Below are 23,521 nucleotides of genomic sequence, written 5' to 3'. Positions count from 1 at the left end.
TGAAAGGCAATATTTCTGAAAAATTATCCAAGTGTGTGCATTTAAGCTCTGGTATTCAGATGTTAGGCAGTAATGTGAAGTACATGATGAATTATGAATTAAACAACCTATGCTTTGTTTGACAGACAGGATATTTCATAGGTCTGGCACAGACATGATACAGTGACTTAAAAACAGCCCAAACACACATCCGCGCTTTTAGCGGCCAACGGCATGAATAAACTTACTTTATTTGCCTGAGCAATTTCAAGACTGATTTCCTTCAACAACACAGACATACCTGATCCTTCAACAAACACACACAACCAGCTGATGGGAGGAAGACACGAGTTTAGACTAAAAGATCTAGTAACCATTTCACCGAGAAGCACTCCCCACTTTTGATTGTCAAAAAGTAATAAACACAAACATAATGACCGATTTCTTTATCCATTTTCCAACATACAGGGACACAAATGACAGAGAAGGAGACTTGTTGCAGTGCTTGTGCAGGTGTGGTAGCTAATTGGCAGGAAGAGGTAAACATGGCTGGTACTGTATGTAGCACTGAATCTGGCAGTCCAAACACACCCCGCACACACATATTGGTGTTAAATGCATCTCAACAGTCCAACCAGGTTCCCTACAGAGATCAGAACAGCTGCAGTCACAGAGGATGAAGCTGCAGAGGACTTGTAGCCATGAGATGCAGATACTGTGATACACCTCTCTTCATCCATATAAACCTTCAATGATGATTAAAAAACTGACAAAGTAGTGTATTGCAGAATATTTGAATCCCAAATTTCTACCTTTGATACACACGTAGATCTAAATAAACACAATTTACTTTCCATTTATAAAAGACATTGCTATACAGTATTCCTAAATACATTCCTATTCAATTTCTCTCAAACCTACAAACTCCACAAAGGTAGGAACTGGGGATTGATTTGTGGTGGATTATGTGTGCGGGGGCCAAGGCAGCGATCTCTTCCCTCTACTCATCATCCTTGTCTTTGGCGCCGTGTTTGAGGATGCGGGTGAACTCTGCGTAGTTGAAGTTGCCCTTCTTGTCGATGGGCGCCTCGCGGAACAGCTCGTCCACTTCTTCATCTGTGAAGCGATCACCCATGGTGGTCAGCAGCTCTCTCAGATGATCCTCGTGGATCACACCTATGGGCACAAACGACTTCCATGAAGTCCCAAACACTGATATTTCCACGGTCTGTATAAATAATGTTTTGTTAATATCAACTCACCGGATCCCTCCTCATCAAAGCAGGCAAAGGCGTTGCGGATGACATCCTCAGGGTCCGTTCCGTTGAGCCTCTCTCCAAACATGGTGAGGAACATGGTGAAGTTGATGGGCCCTGGTGCTTCGCTCATCATCCCCTCCAGGTACTCATCAGAGGGGTTCTTACCTGAGGACGAGCCACACTGTTACATGTATCTGCTGTTTCTTTGGACATAATTTCAGTATGCTTGTTGAGTTGAGTCACTACAGCTTGACATATGAAACACTGATCTATCAGTCTTATAACTGAAGATAAATACATTAAACAGCTACTGTGGCAATTTAGAAAAAAAGAATGATCTAATATGAAGCAGCAGATACTACATTTCCCACAATGCAACTCTATGGCATCTTTTGTTAAGACTCTCCTTTAAAAGGAGCAGCCCCTCTCTGGATTTGAATCTCAGATCTACACTTGAAGCAATAAAAACTAAGTGTGAGAACAAAGCTGTTTACCCAGAGAGGCCAGCATGTCATGCAGATCCTCCTTGTCGATGAAACCGTCCCTGTTCTGGTCGATCATGTTGAACGCCTCTTTGAATTCCTGGATCTGAGACTGGTCGAACATGGCAAACACGTTGGAGGTGGCCCTCTGGGGGCGCTTCTTGGTGGTCTTTCCCTTGGCACGCTTGCTCGACATGGTGGCGGCTGGATCTGGGCCTGTGCACATTCAAAAGGCATGATTCATAGGTTAGATCAGATTGTGCTAATGCTGTACTGCTGATGGTAGCATGGCATGGGTATATTCTTTGCTAACACAATTTAATCTGAGAAGTGATTTCAGCATCCATTTGAAAAGAGGAGTGAATTTAAAATTGGAGCACTGCATCCATGTAGCTCTTTTTATACTTACGCTCTCTTTCATTTGCCCCCAAGCAGGAGAATATTCTTCTCTCGCTTCCTCTAGAGAGAGACTCACATTCTCCCTAAATGTCATGTATAGTGATGGGTGTGAAAACGACGTGTCTCCACAGTGCACACTGCAGCTGACTTCAGATCCTTCCAGAATTAGACCTGTCACTCACATTCAGGTCTGTAAGGATTTGTTGTGCCTGTGTGTGTGACTCTTTGATTGTGTTATACCCAGTGGGCAATAGCAGACAGAGGATAGGTTGGACGGGGAGGAGGGAGCAGGTAAATTGGCTGATGACATCATGCTCTGATGTGAATACTGTGTGTGGCACTAATTCACGATTAGATCTGTTCTCAGGTGAACTGTAACTAGACTGCTCTCCCATTTATCAGGTGTTTTGTGAAGTTTTTTGAAGTAGACGTATATGTACTTTTTTCATTTTGTCATTATAATTAGATCTCAGAGGAATATATAATGCTTTCAGTGCAAACTGAACTTTAGTCTTACACACTAGGGAGCTGAGATGATCCTGAAGTGTTAATCATGTCTACACAAGCCACTTCCTGTCAAATATTAGCATTTAAAAACTATACCAACTGAAAATGACTCAAATAAATACAGGCTTTGTTTAGGATAAGGCATTCATTTTAGTAAATTAAAGGCTTGGTTAATTAGAAATGTGATGATCTGCATGTATCATCTCATAAGAGTACATTTGGAGATTTTAAATGTAAATATATAAAATATATTTTCTTAATTCCCCATTACTTAAATTTGTGAATAACAATAAAAGTGTCTGTATTTACTCGGTATATTTACCACTGATACTGCAGGATTTTTCTGTTTAACAGGCTGTGACAAATTTTTAATTTTGACACCATTCTTTACAACCTGTTCATCTCAAAACACATCACAGTAATGGCTACATAGAACCGTCCTCCAACAATTTTATTAATAGCTCTTTGGTGTCCTATATTCACCAAACCAGTGTCTCTAGGGACGTGTCCGTGTGACACTGTCTGTCATCATATTTAACAGAGTGGAGTAGTCCTAAATTTCGGAGTCTGTTGTCTCTGTTGCCTGGATGGTTCACAGAGGCCTCACAGAAAAGCTGCTGAAGGCAGAGTTAAAGCAGGTTTGCCTATCTACTTAGTCCTTTATCTCTGTGTATTCAGTATAAAGCTCCTCTCAGGGATGTCTAAACAAATTAAGCAGCATTCTAATTTTTATGGTCAATGCAAAGCAGTGTAACCAGCCGAGGCTCTGTCCAGAGTTTGTACTGTTAATGAAGAATCAAAGTGTCCAGAGAAGCTTAAACCCAAAAATGGATCTGTATGTTTGAGTTCTCAGTATAAAGGTTACAGGAAGGGAATTCATGTACCATGTCTTAATTACTTGGGTGCCAAATGAAGCGTGTCACTTGCTTGCAATAACTATTGCACACACACACACACAATTTGTCAGCAGTGGTTTCTCTCCTTCCTTTCTCTCTGTACAGACACGTGTTGGATCAGTCTTCCCTTTAATTTGACTACTGTTTGGCTGCTTCTGTCCCTTCACGTGCCAGAAAAATGAAGAAATCTGGAAGGTGTGTGCTGCTGGCTCTCAGCCTTTCCATTCTCCATCTAACAGTCACTGAGGAAGCTGGAAACAAAACAGCGTTGAGCTCCAATTCAAGGTTTCGGGAACAGAGGAATTCCTCAATCTGATTAGGGCTTCTCTCTCCCGCATAGACGGTAAAGTCCTCTCAAAACACACCACATTTTCATTATGCAGAAATTTATCACGCAATCATTAGGGTGTAAGAGGATGTGTCCGGACTTTAAGGAAGTGGCTTCAGTGTAAACAGTCCAATTTGAGGCGCTGGAATTCAGTTATCTCTATTACACATTCTTGTTTGGCTCTAGTGATAAAGTAGCGTATAGTCGCCTCTCACAGGAGGCTGATGGGAGTTTAAGTCTACATCAATAGTTCTGTTTCAAGGAATCAATTTGTAAAAGATTATTTGACCAGTGTGATTATTTCACAACTTAAATCTTTCAAGGTGCAGTCCTGCTGAATGTGGCGCTGTAGCAGCAGCTACAATCTCCTGCTTTGTGCAGGGAGTGAATCAACAATGATTCACAAATAGGCAGAGAACAACTATTTTTGATCTCAGCACCATAAGCGTTTGGCTGACGTGCCTCAGCTTGGCTTGTACTGACAATGGTATTTGTTTTCTGGTCACCACAGTGTCCCCTTCTTATCCCTTTGGGATGACAAAGCTCCTCTGTTCCTCTGTCCAGTAAGCACACGCACGCACACACACGCACACACACGCACACACACACACACACATTTTGGTATCACCAAACAGTGAGACTGTCATCCCTCACCCTTACTTCAGGTCATGTAGGTCACCACTACTGAGCTGAAGACTTAAAAGGTCTGCGGTTCAGGAATTCCAGAAACAAACAGTGAGTGAACTGAGGTGGAAGTTAAGCTCTCATCGCCTATAAAAAGACATGAGAGGTGTGTATGAGTGACGATGTGATGTGTGTTTAAGAGAATGTGAGTGAGCCAGATCTAAATGGGTCAGCTGCATTCAGAAATTCCTCTGTCTAATAAGCCATAATGATGAGATGGAAGTAAACACACAAGCATACAGAACATTTATACTATATATATACAAACTTATGCTTAGGGTTAATGCGCACATCCTCCACAGGTCTTTATTTGCCTTGATCAACAGATGAAGAAGCTTCTTTGTAGCTTATCTGGTACCATTAATCAAAGATCCACTTCCCAAGCCCTGTGTAATTCTATCCTCCCCTTCACTGACAGTTGAGCATTGTACCACTGAACTCAGAGACCTTACACTTTCAGCCCTCTTGAAAGACATCAAATGTAAGCTTTTAAAATGCGTTTATGCAACCCAATGGTAAAAACAGCTTTGTTTCTCACCTTGGCTTCAGGTAGAAATATATGGGAGTCCTTCAAACTCCTTTCGTCTGGGTCTGATACAGCAGAGGAAGGGAAGCAGGCAGTCCTACTGAAAAGTTTGTTTAAAGAATCAGACTCCCGGTGGGTCCCTCCCCCTTCTGCCCTGGCCAATGGAGAGGCCGTCCTATCCCATACAAAGACATCCCAGGCCAGGCCATTTCTCCATACAAGGCAAAAGAATGCACGGCTGCAGCTTGCTACTGCCACAGACGCTGCTCGGGATGTTTGGGAAAAAGGCAGAAATGACAGGAACTACGATAAGGCTGCCTTATTTAGAGAAAAGGGCCTAAACATTTCGAGGAGGCTCTGTATGCTGGAGTGTGGAAACATGGGGGAGAGAGAGTTGTGAGCAGATGCAGAGCAGTTCTGAGAGGCAGTGTTTCTGTTGTAAAACTATGGGTTTCCTTAAATAGGCAGTCTGTCTGGCCATCACTGAGGCCTGAATGTGGAGGGAACACCGTAATTTATGTTATGGAAGCAACATCTGTTTTGTGGTTGCTCACACTTTTTCACATTATGATTTATTTAAAAAGCTCTACAGGGATAGCTAACAGGCATGAAAAAGTGTTTGCTGTTTTGGCAGCTTACTCTGACAAAGCTGTTTTTCACTGTAAGTGAAATATCTGTAAATATCTAGTCAGTTTTTATTTTATTTTATTCAAGATACTGTTAAGGTATTCAATACCTGCCGTTTTTACTAAATATATTAATATGTATCATCTTCATCTCCTTAATTGAACAGTGCCAGATGCATGTTGAAGTTGGAGTCTTGTATGTTTTTTGGGTTGGATATCTTTCGTTGCAAATAATACATGTTTTTTTTTTTTTTAGCAATCCTATTCTCTTTTACACTTGTCCATTATAAGGGTGTATTACATCAAATATGTCAGTGTCTTAATTGTACAATGATCATTTAGTATTTCAGTATTTCTGTAATGATGATGAAAAAGTTCTCCATTTCCAGTCTTCTGCATATTTAAGACTTGATTTACAAATTACTACATATATTACATATCATTATGTTTGTGTCTTCATCTGTTATTCTTTGTATTAAGTTTGTACTCTAGGAATAGCTAAGAAAAAAAAAGTATTTTAATTTTAAAACAGTGCATTATCTACTTTTATCTTTTCGAGAACTGCTCCATATTCATATTTTTAGTCGACTAATATTCTGAGTGATAAAAGAAGAGTCTTTCTTTAATTGGGAATTAATTATGAAAAAATAGATACAGAGCATGAATGGAAGCATTCAAGCACCGAAAGGAGGTGTCTCTGTTTAATGTGTCTCTGTGCAGGTGCAGTGATGCCCTCCACTGGGCCTAACTAGTTATCATTTCTGAAACACTGAAAACCCTTCAATGAATGATGATGAGGACAAGAATAAAATGGGAGGGCTATGAAATTGTTCAGTCAGGCTGTATACACGTGAAGCTTTGAGTCACATACTGTATATGGTCATGCAGTTCATCATATGCTCAAAGAGATAAATGTGTCACAGGGGTTAGTAGACTGGCCAATAACCATATCTAAATATTTCACTGCAATATAACTTAACCTAATTCTAGCAGCACGAGTTGGATGTAAAAGTAAATATATAATGTCCCTGTGTTACTTAATCTCTTTAGCAATATATCAAATCATCTTATCTGGGTGTCATTAACATTGTCTCATTCAAAAGTTGCATTTCAATTCATATGGGTTTGTGCTTGTTTTGTTCCTTGTTTGCGAGATTTGGGGTTTAACATTACAAATCAGTTTTTGCTAGGTTTTAGTTTTAGTTTAACAGAGAGGGTCTTTTCTCAGAAAGATAGTGCCAATCAACAGTCTACATGTGCTGGTACTTTGCAATATGCTAACGATTTATTCAATGTAAAATATCATTATTTGTTTATTTCTTATTTTATATTACCGTGATTAATTCAAAACTTGAAGAATTTAAGCATCTTTAGAAGCTTTGTTTACAAATTAAAGTTACAGGCGGGTCAATTGTTCTTTTCCTGCTTGGCCATTGGCTGTTGGCGTGATTGACTTGTGTTTTGCGCAGGCGCAGTATACTAGGAAGCATCCAGGATGCTTGTTATTTTCTCAATCTGAAGAGCTGGCCGAAAGGTAAGCTGCTCTCTTCACTCTCTCATCACCAATATAGGAAGAATGAACCGTCTGAGACATATTTAGTAGTCATGAACTCGTTAAGTAGTCAGTTAGCAGGGGTAAGTACATTGCTTTTACTTAATGTAACTTAAAACGTCGTTTTTAGACAGGTCGTAAAATGTTTCAACATTGAATTCCCTGTCAAACAAAGCAAATTCTCAATGAAGTTCTGAACAGTAAATGTAGCTCTTGCATAAAAAAGAATACATCTCTAGCGTTAGTGGTTTTAGTGGCAGTAAAACAAACATGTTTCTTGAAAGTTAAAAGTGATAGCTTCAGTGACTACCACTGGATCGTGATATACAGTGAAAGGTAGTTGTGAAACCGTTGCGGAAGTTAGTAGAGTTTGTGGTGTATCTATACATACGATATACGTATCAACACGCAGGTGGCGTAAACTTTGTAAAACCGAGCTTTTATTCGTTCATTTCTGAGAAATGGTGTCTTTCATTCAAGTCTTAACAAAACCCTCACTAAATTAGCTCTCCTGTACCCTGAGGGATGACTTTGTCAGTACTGTCTGAGTCAGTGATGATGATTACGAGACATTACGTAAGCATAAGATCAGAGGTAAAAGACTTTTTGTTCAATAGGAGATGACAGATAGACAGAACTCATTACATTAGAGTGAGGTAACATCTGCGTCCGTGTCTTCTTGAAGGCAAAGGTCAGTAAAAACTAAGACAACCTATCCCACACACTTGGCTGGCTCTTATCATTGGGAAACTGGTGAACACTATGCACATTTGGCTTACTATGTGAATGACTAAAGAACGCTGTGTGTCAACTTGTGATGAAACTAAATTGATTACTTGACAAGAAATTCATTTTAATTTCAATCATTGATTAAGCGTTTAGGGATTTAACCAAGGCAAATGTCAAAATTGTGTTTCTTATTCACTGTTTAGAACCTCATTAAGAATTTCATATTATTTTAAACTATATATTAAACTAATTTTTATTGTCACATTAGGCTTTCAGAGCGCATGATGCACATTTTAAACTATTTTTTGACACTTAACTGGTTGATCAATCAAAGAAAAAATCTACAGACTAATACATAATGAAAATAATTGTCAGTTGCAGCCCTAGTGTTGACAACATCAGCTTGAATTTGTCTGTGAGTAGAGGAAGTGAACTTAAAGGTTGTAAAGCTTGGAATTATTTACACTGTTGTGTAGTATAGGAATGTGTTTAATACGTTAACAGTTTGCTGCTAGAGATCACACATTTAATTCTTGTACATCAGTATTAACCCCACCCCCACCCATCTTTCTCTTCTGTCCTCCCGTTACTGCCCTACATTTTCATTTTTCACTACCATTGTTTCCTCTGAGCTTCTATTCATCCTGCTTTCTAAATAGAGCTGACCTGGCAGTTTCAGTGAAGCATCACTCTAAATCATATATAATTAGAAACGCCTGAATGGGCACAGAAAGTGGTAATATACATCAGAAGGCCTTTAGCTACTAACTCATAATTTACATTTGCATTGTTGGATCAGTTGCATAGCAAAACAGATTGGAGTTTTTTTCTTACTAAATAGCAAGGCTGATTAGCTACATCAACTCTAATAACTTCTCATTATGTTAGATTACATTGTTTTTCCACTGAGGCCTACCTTTCTGTCATGTCCTTTTCCTAAGGCAGCACAGGCAGTGATATCCATCAAAATCTACAAGTTATTTTCTTGAGTTCCTTCCAAGTTAGCTAGGCCTATGAGGGATTTTCCAGCGTTGACAGAGCATGGCTGCCGGAGAGTCCCCTCATCTCTGATAGCCCAGAGAGCTGTGGTCAAGCCCAGAAAGAGTGTGGTCGATCAGTTTGTGTGTGTGTGTGTTTTCATGCCAAACGTATTTGAATAGCCTGTCCAACCCTTTCAGAAACTGCTGGTCTGGCTGTCATGTGCAGTGCAAGTGGGGAAGTATGAATTCAGTGTGACAGGAGAGTGTGCATGTATAGCGTGAGATAGAGGAGGCATTAGTGTGTGACTGAATATACTAGGACTCTCTCATAGATTGCTATATTTTGCATCCTAGCTCAGAACAGAGAGGACGAGAGTGCTGTCATCTCTGATAACCACTTATTTGATGTAGCTTAGCAGCTAGGATAATCAGCTATACAAACTTTTGTAGCTACATCTCTTTTTCTTGGCCAAAGCCAACAAAATATAGGCTCACAGCCATGGACAGATATGGGGGTGAGGTTAAGTGGCTTGAGCCGTGAGAGGCAGCCAAGCATTATGGTGGATGGAGATGACAGGTTCCTGTGGTGGAAATGGAGGTAAACTGTTCCTGAGATCCTGTGGTGGGACAAGCCTTTATAGAGGTGACGTATGGCAGAGGGGAGGTCAAGGGAACACTGCCTGGTTGGGAAGGGACATCTGCATCCTTCTCTGTGGGTAAGACATGAGATTGGTAATGTGGACAGACACTGCCTTAGACAGGTTTCATTCATTGCATAGGTGTGTGTTACATGATACATCATTGTTATGTGTTTAATTAGCTTTGTTAAAGCTTGGAATTCAGAACAACTAAAATATCAGTGAACATTACATCCTCTGGTCTCCAGTTTATGCTTTAAGTTTGTTTCATAATCAATTTTATTCACCTCAGCGGTTCCTTTTCTAATTTAGAAATAGTATTGCAAGGTAAGAGGCTGTGATAGTGTGTTTTTAAAGAAGCTTTGTCCAGGGGCTTTTAAGGCCACCCGAGGTAACATACTTGTTTCTAAATAAAGGTCTAGCCATGTTGATGCAGGTAGAAACTAGGACACGTAATGTTTTTTGTAGCCTTTGACAAAATTTCTTGATTTCTTGACTCGCTGTAGCCATTTGTTGAGTGACTTCAGTAGTTCCTGTTGTCTGAGACAAACCTCTAGATAACTGTCTTTACTAGATCTCACCTTACTCCCAGCTGGTGACCTTTAGTCCATTATTCATGATTGAGTTCAGATTCTAAAGGTCAAAGAAGTAACCCGGTTTGCAGTCATTCAGGGGCCACCCTCCTGTGTAGAGCTAACCTGTGTGGAAAAGTTCGAAGCTTATATAAGTTTATATAACTTAAATAACTTCTATATGTTATTGTGTATGTGTAAATGTGTATGGTGTCTGTATTACTGTTTGTTTTGTTCTATGTTCAAAATGTGAAAAATCAATAAAAAGAGTTGGAAAAAAAAAAAAAAGAAAAGTTTGAAGCTCCTTGGCCTAAAACTGAACTCATGTGATGTGAGAATCTTCTAAAACAGGAAGTCTGGTTTGCAAATGTGCTGTTAAGGCATTTTAATGTACACTTAATGTAGTAAATGCTTGGTATGCGGTCTTAATTTTATTTTGTTAATCGTATGACCACTGTAATTAGAGATTATAAATCTATGATAATGGCTTTTGTATTTATGATAAATGTATGCCATTATTATTGAGTGTTGTTGACATTGTGAAGAGAGAATGAAGGATCAAACTGCAGACTACAGAAAACCCTGAATGCAGACACTTTTTCTTTCTGTGTCACGCGACTGGGCCTCACTGTTCTTGCTTCTTGTTTTTTGTTTCCAGTCCCAAACCATGAATATTGTGGGCCAGTTAGCGGAGACAGTGTTTGTGACGGTGAAGGAGCTGTACCGTGGCCTTAACCCCGCCACTCTCACCGGAGGGATCGATGTCATTGTGGTTCGACAGCCTGATGGATCGTTCCAGTGTTCCCCCTTTCACGTCCGCTTTGGCAAGCTCGGTGTGCTGCGCTCCAAGGAGAAAATTGTGAGTCTTTTCTCTGTCTTTTGGTTCTTTTAACTTCTTCTGTTGCTTTGAGGACTGTTTGCGTTCAGACACATAAGTTCATCGCTTTGTTTTTAGGTGGACATTGAGATAAATGGCGAATCAGTTGACCTGCACATGAAGCTCGGAGACAATGGAGAAGCTTTTTTTGTGGAAGAAAATGAAAATATGGAGGTAAGATGGCCAGCATTAATGGCCATTAGTTTAATGGAAAATTATAATTTTTGACAGTTTGTTTGTAAGTTCTTTTTCTTTTTATCCCCCTCAGTCCCAGGTCCCGGCCCATCTGTGCACCTCCCCAATTCCTCTTGAGGTCCCTGAGGAGATAGAGGAGACCTTTGAGGGAGCCTCTGTCGCCGGGTCTGGGGCCCGCAGGAAGAAACGCCGTCGCAAACGCATGCGCTCTGATACTCACCTGAGAGACGACAACTCTTCATCAGAAGAGAGAGAAAGAGAGAGGGAGTGGGAGAGAGGAGAAAGTAGTCAGGCTGGACAGGAGGGTCCAGCTCAAGAGGAGCTTCTCTCACCATTACACGTCAGGTCAGTGATTGTGCTTTTTTTTAATTTGGATGTACTGAATTAATGCTTGAATCCTTCTGCAAGCAGAAAAGAGCTTCTTGTTAATCTATTTCTCAGAGCTGCTTAATGCACTGCTTAATGTGCTGCTTATAATGCTTGTAAGAAAACAGTGAGATGGATTTTATGATCAACTACCCCTAACATGCTTTTGGAAAAGGAGCTGTGATTTGTCCACGAATTCAGGGACTCTAATTGGCTTTAGCTAAATGGTAAATCATATCATATGCTCTGTGTCGTATCTTCTTAACATCTACTTCACTATTAGCAACCACTGACACGTTCAGGCTAAAGTCACCAGTTAACACTACAAACTCCTTCCGTCATCTGTCCCTCACCTCTGCAGTGGTTGTCCTGTCTTCTGTCTCATGATTCAAGCTTTGCACATCTTGTTAGTAAAGAAATGATTCCACAAATGCACATAGCATGCATTCAAAGCAGCACGCTTTAAACAGGTTTTTATTGTTGCTGACGTTACATTTTAGTAAAGATGTCATAGTAGTTCAACATTTTAGTTTGTGAAGGACGGCCCTTGCTAGAATAAAACAGTCAGCACAAAGCAGCTAAAAACTGCAAAGAGCTACATACTGTGATGTTGATTCTCAGTGGCGTTGCCAATACAAGCAGCCCATCACAAGGAGGCATGTTGTTCAGTATTCACACCTGCAAACACAGTAACTAAAAAAATAAAAAAAATTTCTCGTTTGTGTAAAAGTAAATCGGTGTACTACTCACTGTCTGAGGAGCCAAATGAGGAGTTGGGGGGCACCCAGACCAGAGATGCTCACCCACACTCAGATGGAGAGCAGTCACCCTCGGAAAGGTGAGGGAGGTTAATCTTTACAATAAATGAATGAATTCATTTATTTGTTTGTATTGAGCCATTTTACTTGGAGACAATTGGAAATCACTGCTTCATGACAGAGATAAATTCATACTGTTCTCGCCTTAATTGATAGTTTTCTGTATATCTCTCCCCTTCCCAGCAGTGTGTTTTACAGTCGGCCATCCTCTCCCAAGAGCGACTCTGAGCTTCTGGTTAAATCCCAAGAGTCCTCTGGGCCTCAGATACAGTGGCACTGGGGAGGCTTTCCGATGGTATGGCAAACACACTCACTCACAGCATGCACAGATGTAGATACGTCTTTACAGCCTGCCAGTGCTGTGATTAGTGCTGTAGATTTGAAATTGCCATGTTGACACACTGTTTAATTGCTCTCTCTGCCCTCCCCCTCACAGCTGTGTCAATCAGAGAGGACATCAGTGGAGTTGCAGCGCATCTCACCTTCAGGCAGTTCTCATTTCCGCACCATTGAGAGACAGGACTCCTTTGATATGGGCTTGGAGCCTGTGATCAGCTGTGGCAGAGTGGGCAGCGTAACAGTGGTCCGACCACAACCCAGGACCCACTCCCTAGACCTAGGTAGCCATGCCATCCAAACCACCCCTTTATCCAATGATAAAAACTCTAATATTGCCCATTCTACCCCCAGTGACCTCTTCAAGTCCTGTGCATCATCAGGGAAGACAGACGTGGACTCATCACACACACTTGAGTCCACATCAGGAGAGAAGGAGAACAGAGAGTCATCTTCTTATTCTGCTAGTCTAATTAATGGCACTGATTCCCTCAATAGCAAAGAAAGCACAGCCAATGTTCATCACGTTAGCACTGTGACTGGTACAGTTAGTACAATTAATGCGGTCAGTGTGAGCAAACAAGACATCAAACAGAAAGAACTAAAAGACAGTGAAGACGGCACAGTCACAACAAGAAGCCCAGGTAGTACAGAATCATCAAACCTACAACAGCAGGGTGCTCCACCTGAACAAAGTGAACAGGGTTCGACCAGTAGTGCCCCTGTCAGTGAGGGGGACAGTGGAATAGATCCCTTTGCTGAGGGAGGGGAAGACGACAGTGCACCAAAATCTGAAGTGGGAGCTGCCGGGGCCGGCTGGACAGCTGCAGACGGGTTGGCAAACTCTTCTGACGCATCTACCAAAGTGGAGCAACAGGGCAAAAAGAAAGGTGGTTGCTTTTTCATTTAAGAAAAATTTCTAAAAAGTCTAAAAAGAATATGTATCTTTGTCAGTTTATGTCACAGTTGTTTTTATGTGTCATTCTGCCATAGGTAAACGTAATCACCATCTAGGACCAACAGATATTTACTTGGATGATCTGACCTCGCTGGATCCAGAAGTGGCTGCACTCTACTTCCCCAAGAGGTCAGAAGACATATGGATATTCTTCGCAAAATACACTATGAGGAACTCATTGATCTTTGAAACCATGTTGTGAAAAAGACAAACAAAAATTTGTGTGGCTTGTGAAAACATAATTGAAAGGCACAAGTGCTGTGCTGTGGTTTCTATTAAATATTTATTTTTAACGCTTAATAATCGAAGTGAAATGACTTTGCGTGTCTGGTGGCCCTGCAGTGAGACAGAGGGAGCATCTCAGCAAGGGGCAGAGCAGGGTTCATGCTCAGGAAGTCAGTCACCTCAGTCAGTGGGCAGCGGAGCCATGGACAGCGGCACAGAGTACTTGTCAGATTCCACCTCCTACAGCATGGATGTCAGCATGTCCCTCTGTGGACAAGAGGGCGACACCAGCCAAATCACCAAGGGTAAATGGGTTTTTTCTGTCTCTGAAATATGTGCTAGTAAATGAGGGAATGGGAATGACTTTTCTCTCTGAGTTAAATCAGTCAGCATGTTGCTTTTGCTCTTACTCCAGAAAAGTTTATGGAGCACATTGTGACATACCAGGATTTTGCCAACAATCCAGGGATCATTGAGGATCCAAGTCTTGTCATCTGCATCAATTCCAAGTAAGATAAAAATAATAATCATGTATTTTTAAAAAAAATGACAATTTACATCAGTGCTCACGAAGTGACTCAAATTATCATTCTCAACGGGTTTATGTCCATGGCTGTTCATCAACTGTCTTTCATCTTTCACAGCTATTATAACTGGGCAGTGGCTGCTCCAATGGTTTTGTCAATGACAACTTTCCAGAAAAACCTGCCCAAGGTATTTTATTCTTTCTAAACCTGTCCACAATAATGTCAACTAATAGGCTTCCTTAAAAACATGAACAAAGGTTTTCATTGAGTTCTTTTCTGCATTGATTTACAGATTAACAGCATAAGACAGACAAGATCTTGGATAGGTGGTGACTATGATGATAGGATTAATATAATCATTGCTGTATTTGTGTGTGTGTGTGTCATATAGAGTACGATAGAGAGGCTGGTGAAGGACAAGATGCCCAAAAAGTCTGGACGTTGGTGGTTCTCCTGGAGGAGAAGAGACATGGACAATAACCAGGTAGATATTCAGGAACTCCTGGTAATAGTTATTGATTAATTAGGGTGGCGCGCCAGCATGGGTAATTACACACAACAATCCATTCATTGAGTCTAACAGTGTTTTTCAGGAGTGGCCTTGTGAGTTGGCGCTGTTCTTGAGAGGAATAAGGCTGGTACAGATGGAAGCGATTAAGGGATTAGATCAGAAGCAAGTGGACTCTGTATGGTCTTAAAATGTTGATGATAATGTAACTTCTTGTTTTTCAGCAAAAACACTCAAAGGAGGAGCAAGAGGAGCCACTGGTCAGTGTTTCTTCCACAGTAAAGTAAGTGACCTCACTAAAGTGATCTAACATCAGTTAATAAGCCTTATAAAACAATGTATGCTCTGTTTCGGTTGAATCACTTTCAGCTGGTCTTGCTGATCCCCAGCTGTGCCACTGCTTTCTAATGTTTGAGTGTACAGTCGAGGTACATTCAGTCTGATTGCTGGAAAGACCAGGACTGCCAGTACATTTTTATTCATCTGTATTTTGTTTATTTGGTTAATGCCCATAAATGAACACTTCACTCCAAATGTGAATTATACAACAGTTAGTGCCGACCAAAAAAATTAGTTTGGATGGGAGGCGGATATAGAGTATAACGGCACTGGGACTTTTAACTATATGTATTACTCTGATTTATATTATTATTACATTTATTAACAGTTAATTAGCGTTACATTAATGCCGTTATCTATCTTAGATTGTAGCAAACTTTGCGCCGCAAAGATGAATATATTTCCAGAAATAACATTTGAATTAAACGATGTACGGGCATCAGAAGAGGATGAAGGGAAGAAGCCTCGATACTTCAGCACACCTGAGGTAACAAAGTAGACAAAGTAACAAGCTAATGTGCACTGTGCAGGTCAGGATATGTGTTGCTTCGCAACAGTCCAGTACCAGTCCAGTTGCGGAACTATTTGTGTTGGCATAGCCAGTTAAATAATAAAATAAACAAACAAATCATAATCAGTTGTTGCTTATTTAACTAATTTGGCACTCGTAGAACTGTTGTATAAAAGCAATATCACACTCGAGGTCGTGATGTTTTACTGAATATCATCGCAGCTGTGATTCGGTTATAGGTACGAGGCCACAGGCCGAGTACTGAAGAAAAAACACAAAGCAGCCCAAAAACACAAATGACAGTTGTTGCTTGTTCCTATAATAACATAGATACATTTTTGAGGAGGTGCATATTATCTTTTGATGGATTGTCTATGCAGCTACAGAGCCATCGCTTATAGAAACCACAGCACTAAAACTAGGCAGAAAATTATCCTTAGATTTTTTTGTTTTTAATTTAAGGACACGTATTTTCTGTATCAATTCAAACATCATCATCATAATGTAGTTTACCTTTGGGCCTCCAGGGTACGCCAAACCTTTATCCATACAGTACATTACTCAGTGAATACTGTATTCTCAAAAACAATTCATGACACTTAAAAACAGTTGTTCATTTAATTTTAATTATTAATAATTGTAATAATCAATAATTGAAAAGAAGAAACATAATTCAGTTTGAATTATGTGTGTTGTTTCACCAGAGCCACACTGGATGACATCGAAAGTGATGAGGCAGCAGGGCTAGGCCGAAAAGCCATCCTACCTTCAAGCCAATCAACAGAAACCCTCAGTGCCACCCAGTGTATCAGCCAGATGTACCGCAAATCACTACGCCTGACCTCTGAACAGATAGTAAAAGATGCTTTCACTTGCACATTCATGCATTCTGCTATCAAATTTATTTAGAATTTACAAAACAGTCAAACCCCAGCTAACTACCCCCTGTCCCACACCAGGAGCACTTAAACCTGCGTGAGGGAGCCAACAAGGTGGTGTTCAGCGTGACCACGCAATATCAAGGCACCTGTCGCTGTGAGGCCGCCATCTACCTGTGGAACTGGGACGACCGAGTCATCATATCAGACATAGATGGCACCATCACTAAGTAAAAACAGCCGTGTTTTCTTGAAGCTATTTCGTAGCGGTAGTCCAATACATAATGATTCATACAGAGTCCCTGCTTGATAAAAATGATACACTGTGTGACCTCACATTGTCAGTGTTATGAATAATCTTCCCTTTCTGTCTCTTGCAGGTCTGATGCTCTGGGGCATATTCTACCTCAGTTTGGAAAAGACTGGACACACAAAGGCATTGCCAAGCTGTACCACAAAATACACCAGTATGTGAAATTACATTCCTGAAAATATTGTCAGCAGATAAAGAGCAAAAAGCATAATTGTCTTTAATAGACTCTCTATTCTATTCTTCCTTTTTACCAGTTTATTTTACTGAAGTTTCACTCACATTACTCACAGCATAACAAACAGATCTGATCTCATCTCTCCTGCTGCTGATTTCATTCTGATGTCATTCTAGTTGCAGCTGACTGTCTAATCTGCATTGCCACATGTTTCCCTGTTTGCGCTTTTAAAACGAGTCCAGCTGTTCAGTTAATTGAAAAAAGATTGAATTCCATTTGAAGTGCTAATCTTTTGTCACACAAATCTGGAGAAACAGGATACATTACATATGTGTTGTTGAACAAGTTGAGCTTAATGCTGAAGGTCAGCTCAAATACAAGAGAACTGGAAAACACATTTGCATTTTGTTGATCTAAAAGGCAAATGTGGTTGTCTCTGTCCTTGCAGAAATGGCTATAAGTTCCTGTATTGTTCAGCGCGGGCTATAGGTATGGCTGCCATCACTAAGGACTACCTGCAATGGGTCAATGACAGAGGCACTGTCCTCCCTAAAGGCCCTGTACTGCTGGCTCCCAGCAGCCTCTTTTCAGCATTACACAGGTAACGAATAGCTACCACTAATTTACTTAACAGCCAGTGTCCAACTAAGATGTTGTGTTTATGTTATAGAGTGTTCTGTTGCATGTAATTAGCTGGATGTAGGATTTTACCGCTCTTTCTTCCTCATCACATATCTCATTAAATCAGCTTTACACTGAAAATCACTGTACAGAATAGTCAGTACCCCTCAATAGTGGACGATCTCCTACATTGTTATAGGTAATGCTCAGCTTCTACGCTGGAAGAAATATGTACAAGGACACAACTGGAACAAATAACCCTTTTGACTTTTAACTGTCCGTCCTAACCTGTGCAGAGAAGTGATTGAGAAGAAGCCGGAGGTGTTTAAAATTGCCTGTCTCGGTGACATCAGGGACCTTTTCAACCCGCAGCGGCAGCCTTTCTACGCGGCCTTCGGCAACAGGACTAATGTAAGCAATGCTGCAGAGTTGCAGTAGCCTTTATGAGTCTATTTTAAGTCTTTTCCTCTACTAGGTTGCATGGTTTGGTGTTCGGTGATTTTAGCCTCTGGAAAAAAAAAAAAAAACCTGGGTTTGTACATAATCACAAGAGATCATGCATGTTCAGAAAAAGTTACATGGTTATTATTTCATTGTACACATCCTGACACACACCCCAGCAGGAAGAAATGAAGTGTGAGAAATGTGGAAGTAAAGTCTGGGCTTTGCTCGTTGATATAAAGTAACTCTGGCTAACGGTTTATGATTATGGATTAGCGCTGTAATAGGCAAATGATCCTTTTAGTGTACATAGATATTGCAGAGGTGGTATCTAAGTTCTTCTCTGTAACTGTATTATGATTCTGCCTTCGCCTTTTCAGGATGCTTATGCCTATAAGCAGGTTGGAGTGCCTGACACCAGGATATTTACTGTCAACCCAAAAGGAGAGCTCATCCAGGAGAAGACTAAAGGCAACAAGTCTTCGTAAGTGTGCAACAGAATGTGGAGATAGACGGATATTACAGGGAATAGATGCGCGTTTCCACATTTTAATTTACAAGTTCAGATCATTCTAAGTGTGTGTCTTTTGCAGGTACAACCACCTCAGTGAACTGGTGGAACATTTCTTCCCTGTACTCTGTGCTGAGGGCAACGGGTCCTCTGCTTTTGACTGTCCTGACTACAGCAGTTTCTCCTACTGGAAGGAGCCTCTGCCAGAACTGGACCTGGATGCACTACTGTAGACACACACCCACATGTACTAAAACGCACATATGCACATGTTGTAAGGCAGGGGCATAAGCACATATACTCTTCTTCTTTCTCTTTCTCTCATTTCCCAGAAAGGCATTTCAAATGATTTTTCCCAGCATGCCTGATTATTGCCTTTGATGGACCTGCCAACTGTAGAGCCTGTTTTATGAGCCACTGGACAAAACTGGAACATAAAGAGGCACCTGTCCCTTTTTACACTGCACTCAAAGACAGAGCCAAATTAAGTCATAATATGCATGGACTCTGCATTTCGAAATAAGTGCAGAAACCGTTATGCATTCATCTCAGTGCCCTTACACTGACTACATGCTATAGATTACAATGAACATGGACACAAATGGACCAATATGACTTTAGACTGTTTCCGTTTTTTTGTTACTGTGTGCACCAGTGTCATAGTCGTTCCAAAAAATGAATTTAAGCAGTGTATTGGCATGATAGCTAACACTGATACACATTTCAGCTCTAAGCTTGGACCAAAAATATATCTGTACAGAAATAGGGAAATTAAGCTGTATTAGTAAAATATTAAGCGATGCCTAAATTCCTGCAAATGCCAAAACTGTGTAACTACTATAGCCTGCTTTCTGTGACTGACAATGGAAACTTTCAGAGCACTGCTTAACAGACCCAGGTACACAAGACAAACCTATTATCCCTTATTTGTTGGAGATTATTGACAGCAGAGAATGTCTTTGGGTTTGACCCTAATAAGTATGAGATAGCTGGAGTTTGCCCTGATCTTTGTTGAGCAATGAGTGTTTTTAAGTAACATTAGCCTGTGGAGTGAAAACTCCTTGGAGCTCTGGATGGTACGGAAGAATTTTCATGTATCATAACTACCAAGTCAAAGCCGAATATGGAGTAAGAGTTGGTTGTAAATTATAATAGAATTATTTTTTTTCAGTTCATGAAAATGCAATTACAAGTGGATCTGAGCATAGGATGATCATTGTGGAATTACACAAAGAACATTTCACAGATATTCCTTCCAGATACTGCACCACCAAGTTTAGAAATGTTTATACACTACAGGAAAGAGGAGATGGGTCAGACTGAGGTCACTTTTACTCCAGATTTGTAAACAGTTAATGATTTAGCCTGATGCCGTGCCTTTATGCTACAATGACACTGTTATATTTATTATTTTTGCATATCTTTCATCATCCAACTGTGAGGAGATGGATTTACTTTTGAAAGTAAATGTATAGAAATATAAATTAAATTAAAACACAACAATGTCTATTTTCTTTGACCTCTAGTATCAATCTGAAATGCGTGATTGTTCTGTTAATCTTTAGTTTTTGTATTTTTATAGTGCACAAGTTTAATTTCCAATAGCTTACACTTCTTATGTATATTATAAAGAAAAAAATGTTTTAAACAAAATGTCATTACACTGGTGATATACCAGCACTTAGGGCATAACATTTAGCTACTATATTAGATAGAGGGTCAGATGATCAAAGGATTGGCAAATAAACACATAAATGAAGTCAGACTGAAACGTGTTGCTCCAGTGAAACTGTCTGTCTGTGAGAGGAAAGGCGTGGACGAGTCTGGCCGCTGATCTGTGCGTCAGTGCGTTTTATTGACTCCCACCTGAATAGGAAGCCTCGACACAAGAGTGCAAGGTAACGCTTTGAAGCTGTTTGATATTCTGTTTTTTTTAATGACGCAAACCTAACTTATTAAATCCTTTGTAAACAATTAATCGCCGGCTGTACGCCTTGTGCAAGAAAAGATGCGCACATGCTTATGAATAATAATGTAAACCTTTTTTTTTTTTTTTTTGAAAAGAGGCAAAGCCACAGTAATTAAAATCAAATTTATGCCCAGAAGCAGAATTGGGGCTGACAAGGTGAGTCTGGTTCATTAGTCTGAAAGCTGTCAGCAGCGTGCAGATCCTGTTTTCAGGAAATCGAAACTTAGGTAAACAGACGCACTAACAGTTGACGACGCAGAAATGTTTTTGACCTTCGTTGTTTTGATTTCTCCATCTTTCGTATCCATCAGAGACTTTTTTCTTGAACTAAACTTCCTCATTTAAAATAGACAACGTTTGATGTAACCCTGGTCTAGCCTGTATATCTGCATCTGGCATATTTTTTTTATAATATAGACTACATTCAGCATATCCTGGATGGTTGCATCGTGCTGCTGTGCGTTGTCACGCTGGTGTTTGCAACTGCCCGGTGTTTCCTGTTGCAAATGCAACAAAGGTTCACGATGTGTTTTATTATACAGGACCATGTCCACCGTTGAAGACACTGAGTTCATGTTCTTAGTATGTTTGTGTGTGTTTGAGTTAAAAGGTATCACCTGGTGGATATTTTATACAAGCTTGACTCGGTTTAAATATAGTTAGGCAACTAAGCGAAAAAAAAAAAGAAAATCCAACCAGAATTTTACTCCTTGCAGTGCATGGAAGATTTTGAAACAATATGTAGACTGTCACGTTTGGTAAATTAACAGTGAACAAACTGATAATTGGAGAAAAAAAAAGAATACAATGAGATTGTATTTTTGGATTTTGGTCAAAATTTTTCTTGAGGTATAATATATACTTTTTAATATAATTATATAATATTTAATTTTTAAATTAATTTTTACTTATCATAAACTTTATATATTTTTCAAGTCTGACTCTGAGTTGTCTGTTTTTTCCAGCACCTGCCACCATGTCTGTGAATGAGACCAGGGGAAACCAAAATCGTGAAAAGAATCATGCAGAAGCTTTGGTTCTGGATATTACCTGCCCAATCTGCTTGCAGATATTCTCTGAGCCAGTTTCTCTTCCTTGTGGTCATACCTACTGCATTGCTTGCCTGCAGACCATGGGAGAAGGCCTAGACCAACACAGCTGCCCTGAGTGCCAGGCAGTATATCAGGGGCCCACAGTCCTTGTGAAAAGCTCCAAAATATGTAGCATGGTGGAGACCTACAAAGCCACTGCTGGGAAAATCAGCTCCACTGAAAACCCTTCTGACATCGGCCAAGATGGCTTACAAACCGGTTCTGGATCCACAGATCACCCCTTTTCTTTTGATCATGAGAAAAGCAGTGGCAAAGGCAAAATGGAAATGGATGAACCTAAATTCAGACTGGCGTCTCAAGTCACAGAGTTAAATCTCAAGTTGGAGGTGGCAGAGGTTGTTCTGAAGAAAGAGAGGGAGCAGGAGTTAGAGGTGACCAATGCTAATGCTCAGCTGAGGGAGAAAGTATCCAGACTGTTAGGACAGATAAAGGATTTGTCACAGCGCTATAATGAGCAGGTGACGCAGATGATTGAAGAAGAGTTAGGTCCAGGTGAGGCCATTATAATCGGTCGAGTCAGTCAAACCTCTGAGCTGACTAACCAGCTGAGGCAGGCTATGCTGAGAGCTGAGTCCCTGTTGACTGAGGAAGATGAGACTGCATTCAGCGACGAGCTCCAAAGTCTACAGCCGCACATTGTGGAGTTAATGGCAAAACCAGTGGGAGAAGAGAAAGACCATGTTGAATCGAAAGTCAGCCCTACACGAGCCTGTCCCAAGCTGGAAACCATGAACACTGAGCTGAGGGAAAGACTTGCAGAGGTTCAGCGGTACCTTCGGAACACCCTCAACCCCTCAGAGGTGACCTTTGACCCAGAAACAGCCCATCCCAACCTCATTCTCTCAGAGGACTTGAAGACAGTGACTTTCAGTGCTACAAAACAGCCATATCCATCCTCTCCTCAGAGGTTCACCAGCTTTTTCCAGGTCCTCAGCACCCAGAGCTTCTCAGAAGGTGATCATAGCTGGGAGGTGGAGCTTGAGGGCTCTCCGTGGATCATTGGTCTGTGCTACAGTGGGAAGCTGGCACGTAGCGGGCTGCCCTCTGCTCTGGAAAGCAGCCGGAGCTCCTGGTGTCTGATGTGGTTCAATAACCTCCTGACAGCCTTTGAGCAGAGTCACAGTGTGCCACTGAAGAGGACCACAGTGTCACGGAAGCTAGAGATCAAACTGAGCTTCAAGACCCACAGGCTGAGCTTCTACAACATCAGCCCCATCAGTGGGAAGACTCATGTGTACACATTTAAGGCCAACCTAACTGAACCAGTGCACCTGGCCTACAGGATGATGTCAGGGCACCCAAAAGCACGTCTCACTATTTATTCATAATCATCGCTACATTTCAATATTTAATCCTTAGCAAATGTGCTGCACAATCTAGCAATGTCATAATATTTAAAACACCAAAGTTGAGACTTGATTTGTATGATGAAAGTCCTTAGCCATGTCTTGATAGAAAACAGTCTGATTTCATCCTCCTTTGATTGAATTACAGTGTGCTTTAAACATAATGCTCAAATACAGTGCTCAAAATAATGTGTCCAGAAGTCATTATTTTGTCTCAGTGTAAAGGTTCAAACAAGCCAAAAGGCAAAACATTGAAAACTGCTTTATGATGTTTTTCTGCTTCCATCAGACAAATAAAGTCCTTACAAAATTCCTTGCATCCTAAGCTTCATAATATA

At 40.6% G+C, this 23,521-nt stretch overlaps 3 protein-coding genes across 6 annotated transcripts; 2 read left to right on the top strand and 1 right to left on the bottom strand.

The window, feature by feature from the left end:
- Positions 1 to 211: 211 nt before the first annotated feature.
- LOC111221962 (myosin regulatory light polypeptide 9) lies at positions 212 to 5,161 on the bottom strand. The gene is made up of 4 exons (XM_022745565.1): positions 5,073 to 5,161; positions 1,733 to 1,936; positions 1,242 to 1,403; positions 212 to 1,155 (listed from the first exon to the last, which is right to left on the bottom strand). Exons 2-4 carry the CDS (start codon positions 1,914 to 1,916, stop codon positions 980 to 982), a joined length of 522 nt encoding a protein of 173 aa, XP_022601286.1. The 5' UTR covers positions 1,917 to 1,936; positions 5,073 to 5,161; the 3' UTR covers positions 212 to 979.
- Positions 5,162 to 10,821: 5,660 nt separating this feature from the next.
- Positions 10,822 to 20,249, top strand: LOC111221861 (phosphatidate phosphatase LPIN2-like). 2 transcript variants are annotated; one of them, XM_022745447.1, is made up of 19 exons: positions 10,822 to 11,016; positions 11,113 to 11,208; positions 11,303 to 11,574; positions 12,326 to 12,433; positions 12,600 to 12,708; positions 12,850 to 13,639; positions 13,743 to 13,836; positions 14,050 to 14,237; positions 14,348 to 14,441; positions 14,577 to 14,646; positions 14,851 to 14,943; positions 15,192 to 15,250; positions 16,522 to 16,672; positions 16,777 to 16,925; positions 17,076 to 17,162; positions 17,632 to 17,784; positions 18,101 to 18,215; positions 18,626 to 18,729; positions 18,839 to 20,249. In XM_022745447.1, the coding sequence occupies exons 1-19, from the start codon at positions 10,825 to 10,827 to the stop codon at positions 18,987 to 18,989; spliced, it is 3,075 nt and encodes a 1,024-aa protein (XP_022601168.1). In that variant the 5' UTR covers positions 10,822 to 10,824; the 3' UTR covers positions 18,990 to 20,249. The 2 variants fall into 2 exon arrangements, with proteins under 2 accessions (XP_022601168.1, XP_022601167.1); XM_022745446.1 differs by having other exon boundaries at positions 12,597 to 12,708.
- A 319-nt stretch (positions 20,250 to 20,568) lies between these two features.
- LOC111221757 (zinc-binding protein A33-like) lies at positions 20,569 to 23,495 on the top strand. 3 transcript variants are annotated; one of them, XM_022745301.1, is made up of 2 exons: positions 20,569 to 20,654; positions 21,691 to 23,495. In XM_022745301.1, the coding sequence occupies exon 2, from the start codon at positions 21,702 to 21,704 to the stop codon at positions 23,163 to 23,165; it is 1,464 nt and encodes a 487-aa protein (XP_022601022.1). In that variant the 5' UTR covers positions 20,569 to 20,654; positions 21,691 to 21,701; the 3' UTR covers positions 23,166 to 23,495. The 3 variants fall into 3 exon arrangements, with proteins under 3 accessions (XP_022601022.1, XP_022601025.1, XP_022601024.1); XM_022745304.1 differs by lacking the exon at positions 20,569 to 20,654 and adding an exon at positions 20,816 to 20,881; XM_022745303.1 differs by lacking the exon at positions 20,569 to 20,654 and adding an exon at positions 21,379 to 21,574.
- The last annotated feature ends 26 nt before the right edge of the window (positions 23,496 to 23,521 follow it).

Source organism: Seriola dumerili, unplaced genomic scaffold (assembly GCF_002260705.1).
Source record: "Seriola dumerili isolate Sdu_G_001 unplaced genomic scaffold, Sdu_1.0 BDQW01000088.1, whole genome shotgun sequence".
Taxonomy (NCBI): domain Eukaryota; kingdom Metazoa; phylum Chordata; class Actinopteri; order Carangiformes; family Carangidae; genus Seriola; species Seriola dumerili.
This window is presented reverse-complemented; position numbering and strand designations above follow the sequence as displayed.